General features: G+C 41.6%; 6 protein-coding genes across 7 annotated transcripts; 3 read left to right on the forward strand and 3 right to left on the reverse strand.

The window, feature by feature from the left end:
* Positions 1–489: 489 nt before the first annotated feature.
* Positions 490–1,582, forward strand: LOC6567818. Its single transcript, XM_001993567.2, has 2 exons — positions 490–765; positions 829–1,582. Exons 1-2 carry the CDS (start codon positions 517–519, stop codon positions 1,441–1,443), a joined length of 864 nt encoding a protein of 287 aa, XP_001993603.1. The 5' UTR covers positions 490–516; the 3' UTR covers positions 1,444–1,582.
* Position 1,583: 1 nt separating this feature from the next.
* On the reverse strand, positions 1,584–2,615 carry LOC6567817 (glutathione S-transferase 1-1). The gene has a single exon (XM_001993566.3). It carries the CDS (start codon positions 2,572–2,574, stop codon positions 1,924–1,926), a length of 651 nt encoding a protein of 216 aa, XP_001993602.1. The 5' UTR covers positions 2,575–2,615; the 3' UTR covers positions 1,584–1,923.
* A 1,358-nt stretch (positions 2,616–3,973) lies between these two features.
* On the reverse strand, positions 3,974–4,752 carry LOC6567816 (glutathione S-transferase 1-1). The gene has a single exon (XM_001993565.2). The coding sequence runs from the start codon at positions 4,707–4,709 to the stop codon at positions 4,068–4,070; it is 642 nt and encodes a 213-aa protein (XP_001993601.1). The 5' UTR covers positions 4,710–4,752; the 3' UTR covers positions 3,974–4,067.
* Positions 4,753–8,035: 3,283 nt separating this feature from the next.
* Positions 8,036–9,195, forward strand: LOC6567815 (glutathione S-transferase 1-1). The gene is made up of 2 exons (XM_001993564.2): positions 8,036–8,111; positions 8,378–9,195. The coding sequence occupies exon 2, from the start codon at positions 8,382–8,384 to the stop codon at positions 9,009–9,011; it is 630 nt and encodes a 209-aa protein (XP_001993600.1). The 5' UTR covers positions 8,036–8,111; positions 8,378–8,381; the 3' UTR covers positions 9,012–9,195.
* Positions 9,196–9,996: 801 nt separating this feature from the next.
* Positions 9,997–11,512, forward strand: LOC6567814 (glutathione S-transferase 1-1). Of its 2 annotated transcripts, none has more exons than XM_043214955.1 (2): positions 9,997–10,022; positions 10,815–11,512. In XM_043214955.1, the coding sequence occupies exon 2, from the start codon at positions 10,822–10,824 to the stop codon at positions 11,452–11,454; it is 633 nt and encodes a 210-aa protein (XP_043070890.1). In that variant the 5' UTR covers positions 9,997–10,022; positions 10,815–10,821; the 3' UTR covers positions 11,455–11,512. The 2 variants fall into 2 exon arrangements, with proteins under 2 accessions (XP_043070890.1, XP_001993599.1); XM_001993563.3 differs by lacking the exon at positions 9,997–10,022 and adding an exon at positions 10,472–10,598.
* LOC6567813 (cadherin-89D) lies at positions 11,481–21,087 on the reverse strand. The gene is made up of 12 exons (XM_032740064.2): positions 21,062–21,087; positions 20,072–20,387; positions 19,039–19,748; positions 18,009–18,969; positions 17,776–17,942; positions 14,469–17,579; positions 13,935–14,003; positions 13,622–13,867; positions 12,875–13,183; positions 12,649–12,795; positions 11,943–12,149; positions 11,481–11,880 (listed from the first exon to the last, which is right to left on the reverse strand). The coding sequence occupies exons 1-12, from the start codon at positions 21,085–21,087 to the stop codon at positions 11,553–11,555; spliced, it is 6,597 nt and encodes a 2,198-aa protein (XP_032595955.2). The 3' UTR covers positions 11,481–11,552.
* Between the last annotated feature and the right edge of the window lie 4,392 nt (positions 21,088–25,479).

A 25,479-nucleotide genomic window follows, 5' to 3' on the forward strand; every position in this document is an offset into this window, starting at 1 on the left:
TTTGTTATTGATTGCTGTAAGTCTTTCCAATTGAGTACACCAAAAACTTGACAGGAGCGAACAGCAGAACACTTAGGCTCGAAGCTGAAGGAGAATTAGCAGTGGAGATAACTTTTGCCACTTTATTGGCCAATCCAAATCGACCATAAGGCATCTTGAATTATTAGCAACGCGAAATGAGGAGTCAAGCTAAGAACAACTCAGCCATACACAATATTTTCACCAGCACTGTAATCCAACGATTGTCATGGCCACTTATTTGGCTACCTGCTTACGGCTATTTGTGCAGGTAAGCAAATGACAATGGGTATTTTTGGAAAATTATTGAAAATTCCAAAGACAATTAGCTATTGAGTTCCTGGAAAGAATTGACATTAATTGCAAAAGGGACAACGAAGAATGCAAGGACAACTGGCAAAACAAATGGCCGTGGCATAAGAGGACTATAAAGCAGGACTGCAGTGCACGTCGCGTAATCAGTTGTCTGTGCAACTGAAGTGAAGCAAGTGCCTCAAAATGAGTTTTCTTAATCAATTCAACTTGTTGCTTCGTCTAACGCTCCTGTTCACCATATTGAACGAGGCACGCACGCTGCCGGCACTGGAAACTGCATCGGGTGCAACAAACGTCAACAACTTAGAAGAGGTGTATAAGCTACCAGACACCAACATCGATTCGAATTCATTAAATGAGCCAGTCTTAACAGTTGTCAATACAACCAGCCAAACAGGATCAGACACCACTGATGCGCAGGAGTCTGCAGTGGTAAGTGCAAATAACAACACTCAAATAAATAAAAAACAGTTGCCTCAACTAATCTTCTCATAGCCTGGTGATAATGTGGCCAGTGCGAGCAGCAACGAGGCAATGTCCGTCTACGCTGGCGGACTGATAACCCCCGAGGCCTTTCAGCAGTACTTGAGTCAGTATAGTGGTGCAGCGGGTTTGGCACCGCTTGCAGCCGCCTATCCGGCGCCAATAACAGGCGCGCCCGGCATCTATCCCTATCCGGGTCCCATAATGGTGCAGACTGGCTATGAGGGCTTCTTGGTGCCGGCGAATCCAGCTGGCTCCGGAAGTGTTTCAGATGCGAGCACAACAATAGCAGCAACAGCTCCTCCGCCCGGCTTAAATCCCCTAATGGCCTTTGTGTCCAGATTGCTGCCCAGCATACTGATGTCCACGCTGTTTCGCATTGCAGCCGTTGTGTTATCCGCCGTGGGCGTCATTCTCTTTGGAGGCGCCATTACCAATGCTCTTTGCCGGCTGACGCCCATCTGCGAGATTCCTGGCAAAGCCGCCGACTATCTACGCTCTGGTGGGGCACAGGATGTGGGCCGTATGATAGCTGAGGAAATTACGCCGGAACGCGTGAGACGAACCACGGAATTTGTGCGCAATGCCATTCACAAGTATCGCCAGCTGCAGACGCTTGTCGAGTAGGAGAAGAAATACAAAAGAAGGATTCGACAGTAGGAAGAGCTTTGTTGCCACTAAATGGTTAACGTGATGAGATTTTGTGTTAATTGTAATAATTTGCCTGTAAACATGAATAACTGAAATATATACTTTTAATTGTAGTCATTACAATTATTGTGTCCTTTATTCAGGGGACGGCGGGCGGGCAGGCGGGCGTCTACTTATTTTCATCAGTGCGATAAATTATATATCTGGCTATTTTCAAGACCATTAAAACCCACATATAAATTTAGCGTAATCATCGAACTGAATCATAATTTGCTTGAATTATTTTAAGTATAGTTAGTAGACAAGTTGAGTCACTCCTCAGACTGTTGCTTGCAAATGTATACAAATAAATATTCATATCTAAACGTAATAGATAAAATTAAGTAACCTCTTTGTTAACTATGTACAATTACATTTATTTAGTTGAATATTCAATTCATTATTATAGAAAATAATTTAGGCATTCACTGCCTTGAGCTTGGAGTCGATCCACTCCTTTGTCTTCTGCAAACCTTCCCAGACTTCATTCCATGCGGGGGTCTCCTTCTTGGCATTCTCGAACCACTTGGCAACGCTGGGATACTTGCTAAGATCGAAGCCCATTACGACCAATGTCGAAACGGAGGACAGAATCGAAATGTCAGCGATTGTCAGCTGACCGCCAGCAACATATTGCTGACCTTGCAGGAATGTGTCCAGGAAATCAAGAGCAGTTTCAATTTTTTTGTAGTCTTCTGGATTAGCGGGCTTGCCCTCACGAATTTGTGGGTAGTAATAGTCACCAAATGACTTGTACAAAACACCCATATCGAAGTACAGTCGCTGATTGATTAAAGCTTGTTCCTTTGGGTCCTTGGGATAGAGAGAATCGTCCTTGCCGTACTTCTCAACCAGGTAGATGAGAATGGCACGAGATTCCCACAAAGCCAGACCGTTGTCCACGAGTGTTGGAATTGTGTGCTGTGGATTGATCTTCACGTACTCCGGTTTCAGATGTTCGCCTTCCATGATGTTAATCAATTTCTTGTTGAGCTCAACTCCCAGAGCCTTCGCCGTCATTATCACTGATGCGCAGGGGGCCGATCCAGGAAGATAATAGAAGTCCATGTTGAAATTAACTGCTTTCGCTTTCTAACTATGAATGCCAACTGACGGAGAACGAGTAGCACCTATGGGTTTTATACCAAAAATACTGTACACATTTATATATAATTATCTTTATTTGTTTTTGGTTTGGTAATATAAATATGTTTGTCATTATTACTTTTGGTTTCTCGCGTGGGACCGCATAAAAGCCGTTATATTTCGTCCGCGCGTTATCTATCTATATCTGTATCTATAGTTAATACTGATCGATAACACGAAAATACATTGTGAAAAATAGTTATCAAATTTGAAAGTGCTGTAAAAGATTGTTAGTTTGTATTTTCCACATTTGTATGGTTTTTTACTACTACTACAACTGCAATAATAAAAGTTTTCGCTTCAGCGTCATATATTACAATAAGCTGTCATAGAAAATGCACATCGAGTGCATTAATTACATAGCATAATCAGGTTTTGACAATATCACGATACTTCATGCCGTAGAAGAAGTTAAAGAAAATATGTGCAAGGGTTTCGAATTTTCCGTCACAATCGAGGTAGTTAAATATACGAGTACACACAAGTTCATAAATAATTTGATACACTCTACTGAACTCTCGCGAGGGTTTACTATGCTCAAACACCCAAAACAACAGAGAAATAGAGACCATATTGGTGATTAAAACATATAAGTATATATATTATTATTATATTATGTTATGTTATGGATTAGTACAGTCCTGGCTTATTTGGAACTGCCCTCACATGATAATTCCACAGGCCCAGTCTCCAAATTTAAATGTTATTTAAAATTTGTGGGCTCTGCTGGAAAATAACATCCGGAATCACAGATCTGATGGATGAGTGAAGCAAAATCAGTCCAGAAACTATCCGGAAGCTGGTATCTTCCATGAATAATAGGTTAAGGGAAGTTATTAAGGCTAAAGGATATCATACTAAGTATTAACATCCTTATTTAAGTTTTTATACGCCTAATATGTTACTTTTCTAAGACTGTTCCAAAAAAACTTTGACATGTATTTTGGATATGTTTTCAGTTTTTTTTACTAATTTTAGTTAATTAATTGATATTTTAATAAAAACTGAAGTTTCCTTTTCAAACGTGATATAACATAAAAAAATGGCATTTAAACATTTTGCGTTTGTTTTTTTGCTTAAGCCTTATAGCACTTTAAATTTTTTGCTAGGCGCTGTTCCAGTTGAACTGTGAGACACTGTATATAAAGCCTTCCATTGTTCGGCTACTATTATTATTATTTTGAGCGACCATTTTTGAGAGACTAGTTATTTGAATTGTCTTTTAACTACACTTGTCTAATATATTTGCCATTTAGGGATTACATTTAAAATTTGTTCAACAGTACTACTATCATTTTGAGTGTGGATAGAATAAGTTTATGTGTGTATGCAAACAACTTCTTTTTATTATACTTTCATCTTAAATTGATAATTAATATTTTATTTTTAGCGAAATACATATTTCAGCTTATAATTTATTTCTTACGCATTTCTTCAAGGCGCTCCTTCAGTTTAATCAAACCCTCTTGGTTCTCACTCCAGCCAGGAATCACCTTTTCGGCATTGGCGTACCACTTGGCCACGTTCGGATAGTTGCTAAGGGGAAAGCCCATTAGTGTAACAGTTGAAACGGAGGCCGCGATGGAAATATCGGCGACCGTCAGTTTACTGCCGGCCACAAATTGCTGTCCTTCCAGGAATGTGTTCAGGAAAGAGAAGGCAGATTCTACCTTCTTGTACATCTCAGGATCTGCTGGTTTATTGAATCGGATTTGCGGATAGTAATATTCGACGAACGACTGGTACAGCACGCCCATATCGAAATAAAGACGCTGATTCACTAGCGCACGCTGCTGGGGATCCTTGGGATAGAGCGAGTCGTCCTTGCCGTACTTTTCAGCCAGATATACGATAATAGCACGGGACTCCCACACTCCGAATCCATTATCCACGAGCGTTGGAATCGTATGTTGTGGGTTGATTTTTAAGAACTCAGGCGTTAAATGCTGTTGCTCGCTAGTATTAACTAACTTCTTATTCAGTTTGACGCCCAATGCGGCAGCCGTCATAAGGACGGAACGGCATGGCGGAGAAGCAGGTGAATAATAAAAGTCCATTTCAAATTATCGCTCGTGTCAAACGCTTTCAGAGTGTAAGAGTGAACTGAATTCTCTTGCGAGTTGACCCAGCTATTATACTCAGCCGGACCTGGCGAACTCAGCCAAAAAAAAACAAAACAAAATTAATTGGTTGTTATCGCTCTGCCCCATTCGCTCATTATCTGCCGGTGGGTTGGATAGATTGCTTTGTCATTGTCTCTCGTGTGTAATGTATTTAATGATAAGTTAGAATATTCCAGTCAAGAGCGCCTAATAAGGAGATACTTTGAGTACATATTATGAATGTATCAACTCTCTTAAGCACAGCTTTACAAGCACGAAACTGAAACTAAAATCCTTTGTTTGCGTCTTCTTTAATTCGTAGCAAACTTTACGACAAAATTATAATACCCTTCACAACTTGTGTGTATATCGATTGTCAACTCTGTTTCCATTGTGAAATAGTTTTTGAGACATTTAATAAATGTATATTTTACAGTAGTAGTAGTAGTAGTAGTAGTAGTACACCAAATTCATGTGGAAACACAAATATTGAGGAATCGAGATGTATACTCTTTTCAGTTAACTAAATTGCATACTTTAAATGTATTTTTGTCTGTGTCTTTCAATGGTAATAAATGTAGTATAATATATATGTATATGCTAGGCGGTAAATATATTTTTTGTCTACTAAAAATATAAACATAAGTTGTTTATACCTTATCTTTGCACTTTGATAGTTACAGAGTACTAGGTAAAATATGTTGAAGATTTATTTTCTTTTCTCTTAATAAGATCTCTTCGTTTCCAGTGGCTCTTTACTTCTCAAAGCTCTTTGCTTAGCTGTTGATATTCATTCTTCTTGTACCCTGCACGCCGATAAGCAAATAGCATATTATGAATCGTATAGATGTATTTACTATCGAGATATACCTTTCTGTGGTAATAGGCAGTAGTAGCAGTAGATTCAATCTACAGATTCCCGCTTGCTTGCAACTATACGAGCTATGTCTACCCGTTTCTCGAAAAATTGGTACAAAATCGATTACCAAACTACCTTAGGAAATCTATGACAGATTAAGGTGCAGGGTATCTTCAATCCGAGACGTGCGTCGTCGATGTAGGCAAACTGGTTCTCCAGTCATCTGAACGCTGTCTATCACGTAGACACCGTGACTTTTTCTATGTTTCATGCTCTTCGTCATACATCAATGCGTAAAATCCCAACCACTTGTTATGCTAGGAACTTCTTATATTTATCTCTTCTTCGAATTGTGAATTTATGTACAAATGCGTAAGTTGTCGTCATGTAGTGCTATGTTACAGAGTGATTTGGGGTTGCCTCAATGCTTCGAATAATCTCGTCTTTCCGAGAGTGACTAAACTGAGCGCTCTCAACCGATGGCATGCAAAATTTGTCAGTCGTTTGCTCTTTTAAACTGACGCATCGTTTGAGCACTGACGTGTACCAAAGAGAGCAGCGAAATGCTTCAGTTGTTTATAATTAAGTATATTTGCATCGTCATGCTGATAATAAACTTTACAAACTGATAAAAACTACAAAATGTTTGTGAGTACATCGTGATGTTCATAGAATATTCGAGTGTTATTTACAAATAATGTGCAAGTCACTTATTTTTGAGTGCTTGACAACTTGTGTATTTCATCATTGACTTACTTTCCACAGCATAAACATGCTTATTTATGATAATATCAAATTTTAATCAATATTTAACCTTATTACAGGTTTATTTTAGTGTATTTGATTACTTTTGCGTCCACAATTATGTCCTGAGCAGTAAAGGGCAGTCTCTTTGGCTTTTCGATGGTCATTCAAATAATTACAAGGCAAGAAAATAAGGCATGCATTCTAATCACTAAATATGTCAATGCAGACGAAATGTTTGCTTTTATTACAATTTCAGGACATTTTGCGTGACTTCACTTCGTAAATAGGTAACATGAATATTTGTAGTTTCTAGCAAGGGTACATTTCTGTTGTGGCTCAACTCACTCATTGTTGACTTACCGCTTTGGTCACCCTTAATAGCAAACCAATAATTAGAAACTTACATAGAGAAAGAGATATATACATATGTATTCGCGCAAAGCTTGAACAAATGTACTTGGTATATTTTATATTGTTTGTATGTGTGTACATATATATTTTACATTCCTTTCCCGAACGCTTTTACTCTCAATCGATTATATGCTAATGGTGTGGGTAGCTTGATATAAATATATATATAGATACATATATATAATATAATATGCATGTTTGAACTGCTGAAGGTCATTGGTAAGTTGATCATAAGTCTACATTTATTGTAATACATACACATGTTATTAATCGCAACAATCTTAAAGAGTGGTAAGTAATTACATACAGTTCTGCGCAGAGTATATACATAAATAATCACACATACAGATGCAATTTATATGACTGTATTTGTAAGTTATTGTGCTGGTTCCAACAAACAGCTGCCTGATTATTTTCAAATCAAGAGTCAAGTGCTTCAACTTCGAATCGACAGCTGCAAAATTACCAAAGAATTCACTCAAAAGCAGTGAGCAAAAATATTTATAATGTATGTACGTAATAGAATATTGTATTATTTCTAATATGTGTATACCAATACATGAATAACTGCATACAAATGTACGTATAGAGTGGGGATAAAAGGGAATTCTAAACAAAATTTGAGCACGTACAGCAAACAGAAATGAATGCCAAAAAAAAAAATACAACTGTATGTGAATAAATTAGTAAACGGGTAGAATGAGCTGAGAGCGCTGAGCGGCAAAATGACTTTTCTGATATTGTGCCGATCCACAATGTGGTGCAACGAGTTCATTAGAAAGTGGCGGCTTTCTGTGGCACCACAAGTGAAGGGTATACTACTACTGCATGCCTCAGGTGTTTGTTGTTGGCTACAATTTTGATTATATTCGTACGCCAGCCTCACAGCACAGACTTTATAAATTTGATATATATATATATATATATATATATGTTCATATGTATATACATAATCCATGCATATTATATTTGTGTGTGCATAAAGACAAAGCTATATTCAAACATACATACGAACACACACGACAGCAACGGCAAACACGCGAAATGAACTAATGCTGCTGGTAGTCGCTCTTTATGGTCGCTTGCTTTGTATTTAATCTCACTTATGTACATACATATATATATGGGTATATGTGTATGTACATGCTCCCCACGATCCACAAATTCCGTCAAGTTTGTTTGCCGTCTTTATGGCATTAACATTTCGGGCTGGCTGCTCGCTCGTGCGCTCGCGATTCTGATACAGCCGACGTCTATAAAAGCTGACCGGCTCTCCAGAAACCCATCAGTGTTGCTTGATACTTGGTTCAGTGCGTCGCGTCCCAACTACAATCCAAAAAGTAAGTGTCTATGTGTAAAATATATACCTAATATATATATATATATATATATTTATGTATATATATGTATATAATAGTGCCCTTGTGTTTGTGTGTGGCAAAGAACTTGTAAAGAAACGAATAAAAAAGCAAAAAGTTAAAAACAATAGTCATTAAATAGTTAAAGAGAAAAAACAACTACATGTTTTGCGCTGTTCATTTTGTCTGAAATTATGGACCGTGTCGTCTAATCGTCAGTTGTTTTTTTTGTGCTTTTCTAATTATAGTAAAATGGCTGACTTCTACTATTTGCCCGGCTCCTCGCCCTGCCGCTCCGTCATCATGACCGCCAAGGCCGTCGGTGTTGATTTGAACAAGAAGTTGCTCAATCTGCAGGCTGGCGAGCATCTGAAGCCTGAATTCGTGAAGATTAATCCTCAGCACACCATTCCCACCTTGGTGGACAATGGATTCGCTCTGTGGGAGTCGCGTGCCATCCTCGTCTATCTCGTGGAGAAGTACGGCAAGACCGACTCTCTGTACCCCAAGTGCCCCAAGAAGCGTGCCGTCATCAACCAGCGACTGTACTTCGACATGGGCACTCTGTATCAGAGCTTCGCCAACTACTACTATCCACAGGTGTTCGCCAAGGCGCCCGCCGATCCGGAGGCCTTCAAAAAAATCGAGGCTGCCTTCGAGTTCCTCAACACCTTCTTGGAGGGTCAGAACTATGTTGCTGGTGATTCACTGACAATTGCCGATATTGCCTTGGTCGCCACTGTGTCCACATTCGAGGTGGCTGGCTTCGACATCAGCAAGTACGAAAATGTGAACAAGTGGTACCAGAATGCCAAGAAGGTGACTCCCGGCTGGGATGAGAACTGGGCTGGATGCTTGGAGTTCAAGAAATACTTTGAATAAGCCTTATTCCTTTATTGAAGTATTATATTTTATATAATAATTTATTCATACTTAATCACGAAATGACAGGAAATGAAGATTTGAATTCATCAAATGTTGTGTGTTAATTTGCTGATATGCAAAAGAAACTTTTTTCTTATAATAAAAGTGTATTCATTTTTATTGAATACAATATAAGAGATTATATTTATGGCTTTGATTGACTAATCTATGGGCACAACAACTAACTGTATTTGTGCTTGCAACTTGGACAATATGAGTTTGCCATAAATTATAAAATATGTGTGGGGGAAAAAGAGAGAGCTGACAATCATATTCAATTCAATTGTGTTCGAGCGTGCTCTTAAATTTATATTGAGTGTATCCGCATACAGATGCACATGACACATGTACATATCTGTGCACTTTCTCTCTCTGTCTTTCAAGCTATTTGTCGTTTTGTAAAAGGAAAAATAAACTTGCTCTGTTGGGTGCTGTACAAGGCCTTTATCTCAGTCGCTCTCTCTCTCTCTCTCTCTATCTCTCTCTCTCTCTCTCTGTCTATATCTGTCTCTGTCTATCTCTCTCTCGTTGAATGCCGGCCGGTATATTTCAAAACAGTCGCCATGAGTCGAGGCAGTAAACAGGAAGTTTGCGATTGCAAATAAAATGTGAAGAAAATGATTTATTTTTTAGTATATGTATGTATGCAAGTCAACACTGTAATACTAATAGGGACGCACTCGTAGACTTGCTACAAATTAACATATAACTGTAAGCGGAAAAAATACGATTATTAATCGGAAGCTTAGAAACCTGTAGTGAAAGTAAAATGTTTAGGAATGTATAAAAATAAAAGTGAATTTTACAATCGGCTATATCAAATTTAAATTAAATTACAATTATTGAATTTGGAAATTGATAATAGGCAATGTTTTTATTGTTCTGTATACCCTATCGCTATTGCCACAGATGGTTGATGGTGATATTGCTTTGTGGGTATCAAATATCATAATCATAATGCATTATCTGGTGAGCTATATTTATTATTGCTATTCACAGTTGCTTTAAGATAACAACACGAGAGGCGCTTGATTGAATGATTTTAATTATCTATAGAATCTTAGGTACTTGTTATCACAATAAACATTATATAAAGGTTCATATAGTCAACGACTCGCACAACTTTATCTAATCAGTGTTACTAATGTCATTGGGTCATTTGCGGACAGAGTTTATATGTAGGGTGCTGATAGCATCATGTAGTTGACAACAAACATGCAAGCGATTAGATATAAAATAGCTATTTTTGTAAAGCTCGCACTCAACAGCAGTGATTACCTGAAATTTGAAATATAACAATGAAAACGAACAAAAAATGAATCATTTTTTTTTAATTTAAAGAGTGCTAAATTGATTGACACATTATGTAGAGTCGAGTTCCAGTCTTTCTCTTTGACGAATCTAAAAACAATAATTTTGCCAATTATCACCTTGCCCAAGTCATTATTTGTACCTTTGCAGTATATATGTTCATAGAAGCTCCGACAGCTCAGTGGCTTGCGGCTATTTATTAGAAAAACAGCTCAACGAGAAACCCAAAAACAGGTAATACTTTTACTACATTTACAAGTTGTATATACATTTTGGTTTCTGACATTTATTATGTCATCCAAAGAAAGTGATTACTCGAAATGATGGCTATGCTTGGCTGGGTTTCTTTGTATGTTTGTTTGATTATATTTAGTCGCTTTGTGACAGCTTTTGATTGAAGCGAAATGTTTTTTATTTATTTTTTTTTTGTTATTAACGCGCCTCTAACAGTAGGCAAATGGACTTCTATTATCGACCCGGATCTGCGCCCTGTCGAGCGGTCATTATGACGGCCAAGGCAATTGGTGTTGAATTTGATAAGCTGATTTTCATCAACACGCGGGCCGGAGACCAGTTAAAGCCGGAGTATTTGAAGTTGAATCCACAACACACCATACCCACACTTGTGGACAATGGCTTCTCACTGTGGGAATCGCGTGCCATAATGGTCTACTTAGTGGAGGCGTATGCCAAGGACGACGCCTTATACCCGAAAGATACGCAGAAGCAAGCGCTGATCAATCAACGCTTATACTTTGATATGGGCACATTATACAAGAGCTTTGCTGATTACTACTATCCGCAGATCTTTCTGAAGCAGCCGCCAAATGAGCAGCACCACCAGAAAATTGTGGTTGCCTTTGAGTTGTTAAACACATTTCTGGAGGGTCAAAGCTATGCTGCTGGCGATAGCTTAACCCTGGCTGATATTTCCCTGCTGGCCTCTGTTTCCTCCTTCGATGTGGCAGGTTTTGACTACAAGCGCTTTGGCAATGTGGCCAGATGGTACGATCTGGCCAAGCAAGTAACTCCCGGCTGGGATGTCAACTGGTCGGGTTGCCTCGAGTTTCGCAAGTATTTTGTCAATTAAGCGATAAATATGAATTCTGTTTCTAATAAAGAAAGCTTATTTTATTGCACTTGATTCTTTAACTACACACTAAACATTGCACTTGGTTTACTTAGTAACTAAAACAATGAGTTCGATTTGCTAAACTCGAGCGGACGTCGAAACGACTGCTCCAGGTTATGTAACCGCTCCTCCAAATCATTCATCGAGTTGCGCAGCGCGTGTCCCCGTGGACGTAGTGATATTTGTGGCGAATGCTGCATTAAATCATCCTTGACGCCCGAAAACGAATGACGCACACAGGATGAGCGCTTCTCGAACTTGGTGTTCTGATAATGCGGATTCGGATGCTGATGCTGAAGATGCGTACGATGCTCACAGTTGCCAGTGCGGCAATTGTGCGTCACCAGCGGCTCATCCGTTTTCAGTGAGTCCTCGTAGGTATCACTGCGGCAAGAACAAACAAAATTGTTAGCATGTATGATCAATAAGTAATCTTTAACATCAACCTGCTGTCCGTGTGTGGATTCTGGCGGAGCTCCATGTGCGCTTTGGCATGTCTGGGACAGAGCAGCTCCGCATTGCTGGCACGCTTGGAGCTGCCGTGCTGAAAGGAGTCAGGCGATGTCTCATACAGCTCACGACTACTGAGAAACTCCACGCCCGAATCCTGGCCAGTGGAGTGCAGCGAGAAAAGCGACGTTTCATAATTGTTACTAAAATGATTCAATTAATCAAATGCTTAGTGCTCAAGTTGAGTGTACCTCGCTGCCATATACCCTGTACTCTTGCCGATTCTTAAACAACTTCCATAGCCAAACAATAAATAAAAACTTGCTCTGAATTTCCTGTAGATAAGTCGAAATATTTTAAACAAAAGCTTTAAAGTATGAAATATGAACATAATATCGGCGAAGTATTTGAAGATTAAAATTAATCAACGGACAAACAGATTAATCGGCTTTTGGTGTTTTAAGAAAGAACGGAGTTAAATTGCCGACATTTAAACATCGCTAACATTAGAGAAATTAAACGATTGTTCCTAGGAAAGCTATATGATATGGTGATCCGATCTGTCTAGCTCCAATATATGTATTGGCGGCTGGCTTGCATAGAAACAGACCATGACTATATCGACTCGGCTTCTCTTCTTCTTTTTAGAGCGTACATGGTATTGTTGGCTTTTTTTTTAATATCTTTCCAAGTGATACTCACAGGTTGTTCACTGGCTGACAGGAATTGTATTTGAGCACAAATGGAGCATTGCCATCGGCAGTAGTTGCTGCTGCTGCTGCCGCTGCCGCCTTGGCAATGGACTTGGGCAGCGGCACATCTATATATTCCCGCTGGCACTGCTGCTGCCTGGGATTAGAGAATCACTGTAATTTGAACCAGTTCTGCAAGGCAGCGACATCACCTCGATTTACTCTGATCTACTCACTCGTTCAGGTACTGATGATGCTGTTGCTGTGTGACCAGCGCCTGTTGCTGATGATGCTGGTGCAGCTGCTGTTCCAGTTTCTCCGTGGCCGTTGCTGTCGACTGCGTCTGAGCCGAGGAGCACACCGATTCGGGCATGAAGGCGCTTGTCGGGCGCTGCCCGTTGCTGCTGCTCCCGCCCTTGCTGCAGCGCTGATTGTGCCGCAGCTGGCGCTGGCGTCGCTGCTGCGTGCGAGACTGGTTGATGCCGGCTATTGTATAGGTGAGTCCGGCTTCGGAGGCGGCAAAGTCGCGCTGTGACCACAGCTGGCTGTTAAGTAAATATAAATGGTTTATTGAGTGGCTTTGACGACATTCACATTTCACATTCCGAATCCGCATTTGAGTTGCAGTTGTCAACACATTCGGAGAGCTAAGCTTAATTGCCAGCAGCTGATTTGATGTCTCTGGTTGCTGTTGTTGTTGTTGTTGGCTTGTAAGTATTTTTTTTTTACAGTTAGATTTCCAGCGGGCAGGTGAGCAGTAACAGTAGCCGGTTATTCACTGCACCACTAGACAACCAACCAACAACAACAACAACGACAACAACAACTAAAGCATTCGATCTTCAGGATTTATTTGACGGCCTTAGATTAAGTATGTGCTTTATATTACGTATATATATGCATATATTTAAATATATCGTTGAGCTACAGTCTTTCAGCACAGCAGTGTGTGTGTGTGTGTGTTGTGTATTAATTTCTTTTACCGTTTTTGTCGCAGGCATAGATAGCAACAGGCGGCTATAATGGCACCCAGACTGATCAGCGCCAGCAGCACCAGAGTCACAAATTCCAGGCCGCCCACATAGCTGGAGTTGGATGCGTGCGTGGGTCGCGGTGCCTGCCCAAACTCGGCCAATTCGATGATTCGCGGCATAGCCATACTGCTGTCCACATGCTGCTGCTGCAGCTGCTGCAGCTGCAAGGCATCCAACTGTAAGCCGGCCAAGGATCTGCAAACAGAATATTATACATGTCATTTCCACATATCGCCTTTGGTGGTTCATTTGAATTGCTTACTCTTGCAGCTGCTCCATTTCCACAATTGAATTGGTGTGTGGATCCACGGCATAGATGTAGGCATTAGTGCTGCCCAACAGAAAGACACAAGAACAGAATACAGAACGTTATTAGAAATTCAAGTGGATTAGACAACCCCAACCACTTTTAACTCGTACATCTAGCATTTTTCTGATAGAATGATTATATGCCTAATCTTTTTATATGAAATATAATTAAATATATATTCTAATAGATGGCATTAAACTCTCTAATGCGATAACACTTATTATATATGCATATTATGATAGATACTATGCATATGCATAGATAGATGGATACTAAATTTTTACAAGGGCACAAACATGTTAAATTTATCATTTAAATTTTCTGAGTTCTAGTATTTATTACGCTTTTGGAAATTCTGAATTAGATGTTTTCAATTTGGAGCCTTGCGACGAACTTAGTATACAATTTTTGCGTGCTTAATATGTGTTGAAGACTACTTCGATTCCATATACATACATTTGCTTTAAACATTTGCTTTAAACTTACGCCACTTCGGTTCCGCTTGAATTCGGTTCCAGCAGACGAACTCGAACATCTTTTCCAATAGCGCCGCTTAGTGCTTCCATTAGGCTATCGATGCGCCGCTCAACATCCACCGGCTTGCCGGCCACGACGAGACGCACCTGCTTGGCCTCGTCTATGATGTAGACGAAGACATTGACAATGCCGCTGCGTCCATCGTCGGCACCCATGCGATCGGTGGCCTTCACATCGAAACCGTAGATGCGCTCGTCCAGCGGTAGATCGCCCAGTAGGCGAATGTTGCCCGTAAGATCATCGACGCCAAACAGGCGAGTGGGTTCATTCAACAGACGATAGCGTATCTCCGCGTTGAGTCCCTCGTCTGCATCCTCGGCACCGACACGGGTTACATGATACCCAAAGCTAGCACTGCGTGGCAGAACGGCCACAATTGGCTGGCCATTGCCGCGGAACTTGGGTGAATTATCATTTTCATCTGTGATGCGCACCAGGATGCGGCACTCGCTGAGCGAGAGTCCCTCGACGCGCTCATCCACCACCGGATAGGAGACTCTGGCATAGTTGCGTGCCTCGCGACTAATGCGATCGGCGCGAACCCGCAGCTGATAGCGTGCGATATGCTCCCGGTCGAAGGGTTTGAGGGCATAGAGCAGCATATTCTTGGCATCGTATTCGAAGGGTGGATGGGCGTCCGACTCGTCGAGACCCTCCTCCAGCCAAAGCGACCAGCGATAGTTTTCGGCATTCAGGCCGGCTGTCAGATTAAGACGCATTACCTCGATAGGCGCTTCATTGTTCTCCGTCAGCTGGACATCGTAGTAGGAGTGCTGGAAGATGGTCACATTGATCGGAATTTCGGGCTTGGGTGCCGCCGTTGGCTCCGTCACTGCCTGACCCTGCAGATTGATGAGGACCACTGCTGTGGCGGAAAGCGCTGGACTGCCAAGATCCGAGGCTATAACAGACACATTCATGTGCTCATAGTCATTGTAGCCACGAATGTTGGACACCGTGGTAATGGTGCCGTCGCGGGAGTCTATTTGAAAGACGGGCGCATGCAGCTCCTGATGCAGTATGGAGTAGAGCACCAGTCCATTGCCATTGCCCACATAATCCTTGTCAATGGCAGTCACCTGCTTGACAAACATGCCCGGCAGCGTGCTGCGATCCAGATACGCCTTATAGACGGGCACCATCATTGTGCGATCCACCAGGTCGGCTATAAATTTGACCGCCTTGGCCTGGTCGTCGTAGCCAATGAACTCGGGCCGATTGTCGTTGATATCCAGCACATTCACCTCCACATCCACGCTGCTCGACAGACGATGCATGGGCTCCGCATTATCGCTGGCGATCACGTGGAAATTGTACTTGGCCCGCAGCTCTCGATCCAGTTGCCCGTTTATCTTGAGCACACCCGAGGTGGGCTTCACAGTAAAAGGCAGCTGCTGATCACCCAGCGAATACGTTATATTCGCATTCTCACCATAGTCCATATCAATAGCCAGCACCTGACCCAGCACGCTGTCCTTGTAGTCACCCTCGGCTGTGTCGAAACTGTACCAGGACTTCTTAAAGGCCGGCACATGGTTGTTCACATCGATGACTGTGAAGCGCACGCAGGTGGAATCCCTTAAGCCATCTATATCGGTTACGCTTAGATTCAGCCAGATCTCAATGTTAGCTGCCAAGGGATAGTTAACGGTTACCTCGCCACTCAACTTGTCAATGGCAAAGTGGCGTACGGAATGCAGCTTGATCATTGGCATACCAGGTGATCGCTCCACCTGCTCGCCCAGCAGCTCATAGTGGAGCTGGGCATTTCGACCGAAATCCTCATCGCTGGCACTTAGCTGCAGCAGCTTGGCCCCCACCGGCGTGTCCTCATATATGGCGAATAAAGGACATTTTATCGGGATGCCGCGTGCCATCCGACGTCGTGATTTAGCTCGACCAACAACGCCAACGCCAACGCTGCGAGCCTTCTCCCTCTCCGTGTGTAATCTCGGCGAGCCGGGTATGTGGTAAGCTGGTGGCGCCATCATCATGGAACCAGCACCAGCTGGTGGCAGTACCATGCCATTTGAGCTCTCCACAAAGTAGATCTCCATATCCGTATTGTATTCGCGTATCTCCAAGCGAGAATCCTTGAACACCGAAATGCGCTCGAATATGGGTCCATTATCGTTGACATCCGCCACGAGAATGGTGAGATGCGCATAGCCCGACAGTCCCCCAATGTCCGCGGCCACAATCTTCAGATTGTAGAGCTGTTGTTTCTCCCTATCCAGACCCCGCTTGCCCGAATAGCTGATACGAAAATAGGGACCAGTGCTGAGCTTGAAATTTGACTGCATGAACGAGGTGTGCAGTTCCTGGTACTTGAACTCATCATTCCACTGATCGGTCAGATTGAATATGTTAAAGGCACCCGTGCTGGGTGGCAGCTTGTGCTGGCTACTATTACTCCCAATGCTTGAATTAACATACTCAATGCTAAACTGATCGCTGTAGTCACCCTGCAGTTGGACGCGAAACTCAGCATTGGGACCCTCGTCGGCGTCGTTGATTTGGATGGCCTGATTCATGGAGAGCTCGGTGCCCAGAGCGCAGTTCTCATTGATTAGGCCGACGTATGTGAGTGCACTAAATTTGGGTGCATTATCGTTGACATCGTCCACCTTGATATTGACCTGATAGATGCCAGCTCCGCTCACCAGACCCGTGCTGTACTCCACAATCACTGTCAACTCATAGCTGTCCTGCTGCTCCCGATCCAAACCAATCAGGGTCAGAAGTGTACCATCTTCGGTGATAGTTATCTTATTGATCACCTCCTGCTGGTTGGCTATAATGTAGCGCAGCTTCAGATTTGAGTCCCCCGCCAGGCGCCGCGGCAGTCGCCGCTTGGACTTCGAACTACGACTGCGATTGCGACTCCGATAGCGACTGCCCGTGGTAAGATTGGCACTTCCCACAGCTGCGGATAGTTCGCGAAAGCTTCCCAACTCATTGTTGGCCACATTCAGGGCATTCTTGTAGAGCAGTTGTCCAATAATGCCACCCACCAGATTCTCCTCCACATGGAAGTTGATGATATTCATATTGATTTCTCTGCAAGTCAAATATTAAACCCAGATAAATTAATTCTATTCAAGTTAATTCTGATTGATAATATGTATTTTTTAGACGGGTGAAAAAGTTTGATTCAAGTTAATTCTGATTGATAACAAATATTTATCAGCTGGCTGATAACATTTAAACTGACAACAAATTGATTATAAAAATGTCAACTAAAATTTATACTCACTCAATGACTGGTCGCAGTGGAATTTTGTCCGGCGCTGGCTTGCTTACTATGTGTATGGTTAGGTTCGTTATCAGGACACCCTCATCGTTGAGCTCTGGGGAGGCTGCTGTTGTCAGCGGAGGTGAGCTGCGTGACACGACCAACGGCTGCGATGAATTGGCAAAGAGCTGTAATTGAAGCCACTTCAGTTCATACATACAATTCATACTTCTGCATTTCTGGTTCCTACTCACATAGTTGGCCACTGCTTCAAAATTATAGATTTGCCTTTTGAATTCGGATAACTCGCGGATGACTGTGATAATGCCGGATCTCTCCTCGATGGCAAATGGTACACCCTCCGAATATGTGTGCAAAAGATCGTACATTATTTCATCCTCACCATCGTATATCAGTGTGGTGCGCACCTGACCCACCGATGTGCCCAGCGGTGTATTTGCTCCCACCCAAAACTGATAGGGTGCGCCCACAAAATCAATGGCCTGATCATCGATGGTTGCATACACCTCAATGGTGATCACAGCCAAGGAGAAGCGACGCTCTGAGGGATTCGTTGGCTGATCACTGGCCTCCACAAATACCGCAATGCGACCGCGTCGCAAAGGTCCAGCCACATAGATAGTGCCATTTTTGTTGTCCAATCGAAAGGGTATATAGCCGCTGCCCTTGGGCCGCTGTAACTCATATAGTAGCTGACCATTGGGTCCCTCGTCCGGATCATGGGCGACCACCCGACCAATTTTCGAGCCCACTGCTGCTGTGATAGGCACTTTGAACTCGAATAAATTACCATGATCGAACTTGGGATTGTTGTCGTTGCTGTCGAGCAGTGTGATGTCCACTCGCACCATATTGGGACCCGGTGCCTTCAGATGCTTATCGTCGAGATAGGAGGGATTACGTTCCAGTGCCTCCACTCTCAGCTGAATGGATCTGCGTTGCTCCCGATCGAGCAATCGATCATCGCGCACTGTAATCCAGCCGGTGCGCGAGTCAATGCGAAATGCACCCGAAGCTGTTTGGTTCTCCACAAGATTGTAGACGAACTCGGAGTTTTCACCCTGATCTCGATCAATGGCATTCACCTGTAATACACTGAAGCCAGTGGGCAGATTCTCCACAATGGATATATTGTAGAAATCCGCCTCGAATTCGGGCACATTGTCGTTCAAATCGAGCACCTCCACTTCGATGCTGGGGAAAAGAATTTCAATCAGTATTTAGTATATAGTTAGATAATTGCATATGAATAGCAATATTCACCGTGCTAGGGCTTTCTTCAGTGGATTATCCTTCTGTCTAGCCTCTAGTTGAACCACAAAAGTGTTTCCTGGCAGACTCTCCTCCTCCAGATCGATCTCTTTCTGCAGATACATAACCCCATTGTGGGCATTAACCCGAAACAGCTGCCGTTCATTCCCCGAAATGATGTCATACACGAGTGTGGCATTAAGTGAATCCTGATCGAATGCCATTATCGGTGGCGCAAAGTAAAGCGGAATACGTACGGGCATTCCTGTCATCGGATAGAACTCGTTGATCCTGGTGCGATAGACACCCTCAGTGAACTTGGGCGGCAGATCATCCACATCCCGAACATTGATGGTGATCGTGGTGTTCGCCTGGTTGGCGGGCGTCCCACGATCCCAGACAATGATGGGCAACTTGAACTGACGTATGCCATTATCAAAGTCCAGCTCTCGCTTAAGTATAAGCAACGGTCGATGCGGACTTTTTAGTATAAAATATGGTCTACCATCTGCAGATAGCTGTTCTGGAACTGTGGACATGGTGAACTGCACCTCCGAGTTGGGCGTATTGGGCTTATCTCGATCAAATGCTTGCACGCCATCAAAGATGATGCTATCAACCGATGTATTTTCATCCACATCAACCACATAGGGCACATTGAGAAACTCGGGTGCATTATCGTTGACATCCTCTATGTAGACAGTGATGGAAAGATAGCTGCCCTATGGGTAGAAAAATGTAAAAACTTTTCAGATAACTTGGTAATTTTCGATGGGAATTGAAGTTGAGAGAAGTAGTGAGATATTGATAAAGATAAAGAGAGAGAGAGAGAGAGAAAGAGAAAGACAATGACGGCGTAATCCATGCTGAGAAAGATATATCATCACAACCCACAATTTAGCTATAATTTTTAATAGGAAGAGCTTATAAATTTTGAGTGAGCTAAGCAAATTAAAAAAAAAGAATATATTGGAAATTGATTTAATTCCAAGAGAAGTTAATCTAATCTAAACTAAGCCTTAGAAAGAAATCAAATTAAGCGCACCTCTTCGAGCTTCTCGTGCTTGCCGGCGCAGAGTATGCGAAACTTGAGCAGATTCCTGGGCACATCCCGATCGACGAGACGCTCCAGAGAACGCGCCAGGCTAACCACGAGAGTTGTGGCATTGTGTTCCGTTAGATTGAAGTACTTGTGATCGCCGGTGGCATCGGCGCCCTTGAGGGCGACACTAGAGCGTGGATAGGCCTGCAGTCTAAGAATTTCCTTGCCCACCTGAGCATCCTCACGGAGCCGTATGAAGCGAACACCTTCACTTTCCGCCGCAACGCCATCTAGCGAGTGGAAGGCGCAGCTGGCCGAGCTGGCTAAAGTGGAGCAGTTATAGATAATAGTTAAATATTAGAGACCGACCAAAAACAAAAACCAAAAAAATAAAAAAATACGATGACAAATTATCTACACTGTTTCTCTTTTATTTGGCATGCTAATTGAGCGCTGAGAACCGAAAACGGAAAAAAAACAATTGAAAATCTCCATAAGGCAACGTGCGAAGCGAATCTTTGGGCCAATTGTTGTTGTTGGTTGTTGGAGTAACTGCTGGTAACGACTAGCCAAAACTTTCTACGTTTGTCGCGTGGCTGGGCGTGGACACGCCTACCTGCTGCAAGTCACACCCCCCTCACTCCCATCGCTCCCCGTCACGTTCTTCGTTCAGCTGCTGTGATTTTCATGAGCAGTTGCAACACTTTTCCAACATGCATTCAACATTCAACTGCCGCTGTTGCCATCTCTCATCTTGGGACGCCCGACTGCAATCAGCGAATTATTTTTGCGTTAAGGCTCGCAATTCAGTTCCCACCCTCATGACATAATTAGACATGTTTCAGTTTTGTTGTTGTTGTTTTTGTTATTGTTGCAAGTGCAGCGCTGCAGCAGCTACCAAATGTGCTTCGAGTGACGAGTTGTCGCAGTTGCTGTTGGGTTGTCAGCCTGAGTTTGGGTGTCTTGTGCCTTGTCTTGTCTTCACTGACTTACTGCCTCAGTGGCTGACTTTCTGACATTTTTTCGGAACATCTAGTACACGGCGAGAAACTATTATTTGAGTTGTCTTTTTGTCTTTTTGTCTGGCTGCTTATTGTTGTTGCTGCTGCTTGTTATTGCTGGAGTGAAATCTTCACAATCGTTTCTTAGGCTTTACTTCTTTATTGTTAGTCTTATTTCATGTTTTTTTTTTCTATATATATATATTTGTGTACTATGCAGTTGCTGATGCCAGAGATTGCAATGTGAGTTGCAGTTTCTATTTACTTGCAGTTTCTAGCTTGTTTCGGTGTGAACTCTGATTATTTGCCAAGCACACAAACAAATATAAATATATACATATATATATATATATATATTTATATATATATATGCATTTCATGTGCAAATGTTGCTTCGCAGTTGTGCCACAAAGCCTGATTGCGCCGGAAATGCAGAGAAGGCAACTTTTTGGGGGAGTTGCCAGTGCCGAGATTTTGGCTCCGAAACGAATTTAAAACTCAATTTTCACACAAGCTATTAAATTCATACATCCAAAGAAATGGTGAATAAGTAAAGCTGCTTTCAATTATTCAAATGATTTTTCTCAATTTATATCAAAGTCGTTGCACTCATTTGTCATTATAAATAAATTGAATGAGAAGTAGTCGGAAATATTATTCACAACAGACGCAAAGTTTAATCCAAAAATTATTCAGTTCGATTTTATTAATATTTTAAGCTTATTATACATTTTTTAATGACCACTCATGTGGCACAAAATATATTTGATTGATAGATTCAAAGGAAAGTTGTTTTTCCTGAGATTAAATCGTTTTTTACTCAGCGTACAATATTTTCATTATTATTTTTATGATTTTATTCGTTTGTGCAATTTACAGCTGGCAGCCACTTGCATATGACATCAATAATTGCTTTCTGATTTATTTGATGATCACATTGAATTAGTTTATGTAAAACTGTCACAGTTGATGATCATATGTCATAGTTGTTAAACAGATCCAGTTCACATAGTGCGTGTGATGTTTTTTATTTTTAATTTTCCACAGCTTATCACACATTCACTGTCAATGCTCCCATTAAACATAAATTATATATAATTTGAATTCGTTTATGCTAAACACTCGCATCCCATTCACTTGTCTGGAACACTTAAGAATTAAGTTCAAGCGGCCAGTGTTTATATTTTTCCAGGTAACACACACACACACACACACACATATATATAAATTAACATTTAATGAGAACGTTGCGGAACTCTTTAAGTGCCGCCAGTTCTTCATGACAAGTTTTGCGACTTGTTTACCCATAATTTTGGGGCGATCTCTGACGGTGTTAAAGGTGTTGCCGAGCAATTCAGGAGCTGGTTAGGAAATGGGTGAGCAGGTTGTTGGTTGTGGCACAAGTTGCATCAGCAAAGTGACCACAAATTAAACAATTGGCACACTGCAACGATGCTGCTTCATTTAACTGTCGCCTCAATATAAATGTAAATTTACGAATTTTTGATTTGAAATCCGGGTTATTTAACGGTTCACCAATAGCCCCAACGAGACAAACAAGTTGGTTAATGCATTGAAGCAACAACAATAAGATAGACAAAAGACGAAAGACGTCTGACTTGACAAATCGGCTCGCAGTTGCACGCACAACTCTCTAACACACACAGACACACACACACACACACAGAGACACAGACAACACACAACACACACATACGCTTAGTAACACTCACTGGCGAACAAGGCTAAAACGACATTTTGGCCAAAAACTTGCCTTGCACTATTCCCGTTTGAGCCGCTTCCATTCCCACGGACATCAGGAAGGCAAACAGGCAGCTTATATAAGCGAAACTTGAAAACATATCCTTTGGCATGTTGACGACACTGAAATATCCTTAGGTGTCTTAGTTTTGGACTTTCAAGAGAAAAGCGTTAACTGCGGATTCGAATCGACTGTGGCCCGAACACACTCACATCGCGTACAACCGACGACGTAAACACCTCACAAGCAACTGAATGATGTGCCCAAGTCGCCAGCTCGCAGTCGAGCTAGACAAGTTAATAGTAGTAGTAGTAGTGGTAGTGGTGGTGGTGGTAATAGTAGTGTGGTCTACTATTTGAGCATATGATGCGACTTGTTTTTCCAGCGACAAGTGGAAATGCAGGAAAATGAAAATCTTGCAGTCGCTGGTGGGAGCAACTCAGTCTGGGTCAAAAGAATGAGCAGCAGTTAAGCCTATTGATGCTCCTTATGGATGCTGGTCAAGAGCAGCTCACAGACAAAAAAACAGAAAAAGTCAGACAGAGTGTGTGAGAGAGAGAGAGAGAGAGAGAGGGCAAGATATTTTGAAAAACCGTTGCTGCTTTGTTTTTGAAATGCGCTCGGGTTTTGGGTAAGCAGCAAAGAAATCAAGTGAAAAGAAAAGGTAAATGGAAGTAAAGCAATAAGGAAGACGATCCCAACGGCCAACAACTACTACAACAACAACAACAACAACAATGGCCACAGCAACAACAGCATTAAAATAGCAATTGACTTTGCCGCTTTGTAATAATAAAAACAATAAACAACCAAACTTATTACCATAATATAAACACGCAGTCAACTTATAAGAAGAAAATGAAGAAGCATACACTCAGAGAAAAGAATCGCTCTCCTTAAGAACTAGAAAGCTTTTTCGTATTTTTTGAAAAGCTTTTAAATGTATGAAAAGCAATTTCTTAAGATTAAAAAGGCTTTTTAAATCTGTCTTTCGCTGTCTCCAGGTCAAATGTTAATTATAATTTGTTTTAAAGGTCATCCATATTTTTAGAAATAATACTTTCTGAAAATGTTAGAAAAAGTTAAGAAAGAAAAGCATGGGATTTTCGAAAGATACATACTCGCATTGAGCTTTATCCTTGATTTTAGTCAAATTCAGTGTAATTTTTTTTCTGAGTGTAGCGCAAAAATAGAGCATTAGCTTGTTGCGCCCCAATGAAATGTGGTGTTAGCATCAGTGTGAGTAGAGCTGGCCATTAACACGCCTCCTTTCATAGTGGCAGCGAAGGCATGTTGGCCAGTTGGTTAGCAGGGGGCCAACGATGCAGCCAAGCGCAGCTGCAACTATGAACAACAACAACAACAAAAAAATAAAAAAAAATAAATAAAATCGAGAAAAAAATCAGCAACAATACAAATCTCCGACAATCGCTAACAATAATGTTATAAGCTGCCATCGACCCATCAGATGAATGGACTTGGTTAACAGAAGACGCAGCGAGTGCAAAGGCGTCTCTTAACGGTGCTCAAAGAACAGACAAGCAACGAACATGGCCAACAACAACAGCAACAGCAACAGCAACAACAACAGCAACACAATCAAGTCAAGAGCAGACTGAACAAGTTGCAAGCATTTGTGGCTAATAGACTTTTGCATAACACCTGACTGGAGCTGATGTCTTTAGGCTCAAATCGAAGCCACTGTCGAGGGGTGTTGGTGGGGTTGGAGGGGGAGGTAGGCAGTCATTGTCCGCCCAGCGGTTTGGAAAATTGGCGCGTGCGAAGACCAGCAGAGACTCCTGAGACTTGTGGTTGGTAAGTTGCAAAAGTGGCCCAAATGCGAGGGTTGCTCGACCCGTTCTGCTGTAGAAGTGAAAGGAGGAAGAAGAGAAGCGTTAACTCAGTCAACTTTAACTAATTTGACTATGCAAATTGCGAGTTGCCAAAATCATAACAAAAATTAATGCTCAATTTGTGATTGCGGCGCATTGCTCAAAAATGTTGCAACACGAGCTCATTTCACATGGTTTGTTGGCCTAAAAGCGCTATTAGCTTAAAAACGTGTTTTGGCCAAGTTATTTTGATTTTGATAAACGGCACTGTGGAAAGTGCATCGAATTTGAAGTGATTAGAGAAAGAAATAAAGACATTGTGTTCTTGAGAAAACGAATCTGTTTGCATTATTTGAATTTCATTTGTGTCTGATGAATTTCGAATCAATCAGTCAAATTTCCCAGTTACTTCTATGATTCTCAATGCTTTTGTTTACAAATAAATAACTGTTAGCTGTGAGTTTGTTATGAAGAAAAGGTTAAGTTTATTGAAATAAAGCAGGTTTGCCTGATACAATATATATATATCTGTGCCTTTTCCGATTAACATTAAGATATCAAAATAATTATTGCTTACATTAATCAAAGCATTCAAATAAATAATTCATATTAAATAGTTTAAGTCTTGCGAATATTTCGAATAGTTTGACCAAAAAGCAGTTGGTCTTATTCACTGCCAGTTGTTTTATTAATGTTGCGCCACTTGATTTTTTGGCTACTTTCTTATCCAGTTTATCATTTCACCAAAAACGCAATAAAAGATTAAATTCAAAACTCGAATGCAAAATGTGCGCGTACTTGTCGAACTATACACAT

Source organism: Drosophila grimshawi, unplaced genomic scaffold, assembly GCF_018153295.1.
Source record: "Drosophila grimshawi isolate 15287-2541.00 unplaced genomic scaffold, ASM1815329v1 contig_311, whole genome shotgun sequence".
Classification (NCBI taxonomy): Eukaryota; Metazoa; Arthropoda; class Insecta; order Diptera; family Drosophilidae; genus Drosophila; species Drosophila grimshawi.

Bases quoted from the DNA above. Each gene is read 5' to 3' on its own strand.
- LOC6567818 (XM_001993567.2), top strand. From the start codon at position 517: ATGAGTTTTCTTAATCAATTCAACTTGTTGCTTCGTCTAACGCTCCTG. The intron at 766-828 runs GTAAGTGCAAAT...ATCTTCTCATAG, and splicing joins ATGCGCAGGAGTCTGCAGTG to CCTGGTGATAATGTGGCCAG.
- LOC6567817 (XM_001993566.3), bottom strand. From the start codon at position 2,574: ATGGACTTCTATTATCTTCCTGGATCGGCCCCCTGCGCATCAGTGATA.
- LOC6567816 (XM_001993565.2), bottom strand. From the start codon at position 4,709: ATGGACTTTTATTATTCACCTGCTTCTCCGCCATGCCGTTCCGTCCTT.
- LOC6567815 (XM_001993564.2), top strand. From the start codon at position 8,382: ATGGCTGACTTCTACTATTTGCCCGGCTCCTCGCCCTGCCGCTCCGTC.
- LOC6567814 (XM_043214955.1), top strand. From the start codon at position 10,822: ATGGACTTCTATTATCGACCCGGATCTGCGCCCTGTCGAGCGGTCATT.
- LOC6567813 (XM_032740064.2), bottom strand. From the start codon at position 21,087: ATGTCAGAAAGTCAGCCACTGAGGCA. The intron at 17,580-17,775 runs GTGAGTATAAAT...TTTGACTTGCAG, and splicing joins CCACTGCGACCAGTCATTGA to AGAAATCAATATGAATATCA. The intron at 12,796-12,874 runs GTGAGTAGATCA...CTCTAATCCCAG, and splicing joins CATCATCAGTACCTGAACGA to GCAGCAGCAGTGCCAGCGGG.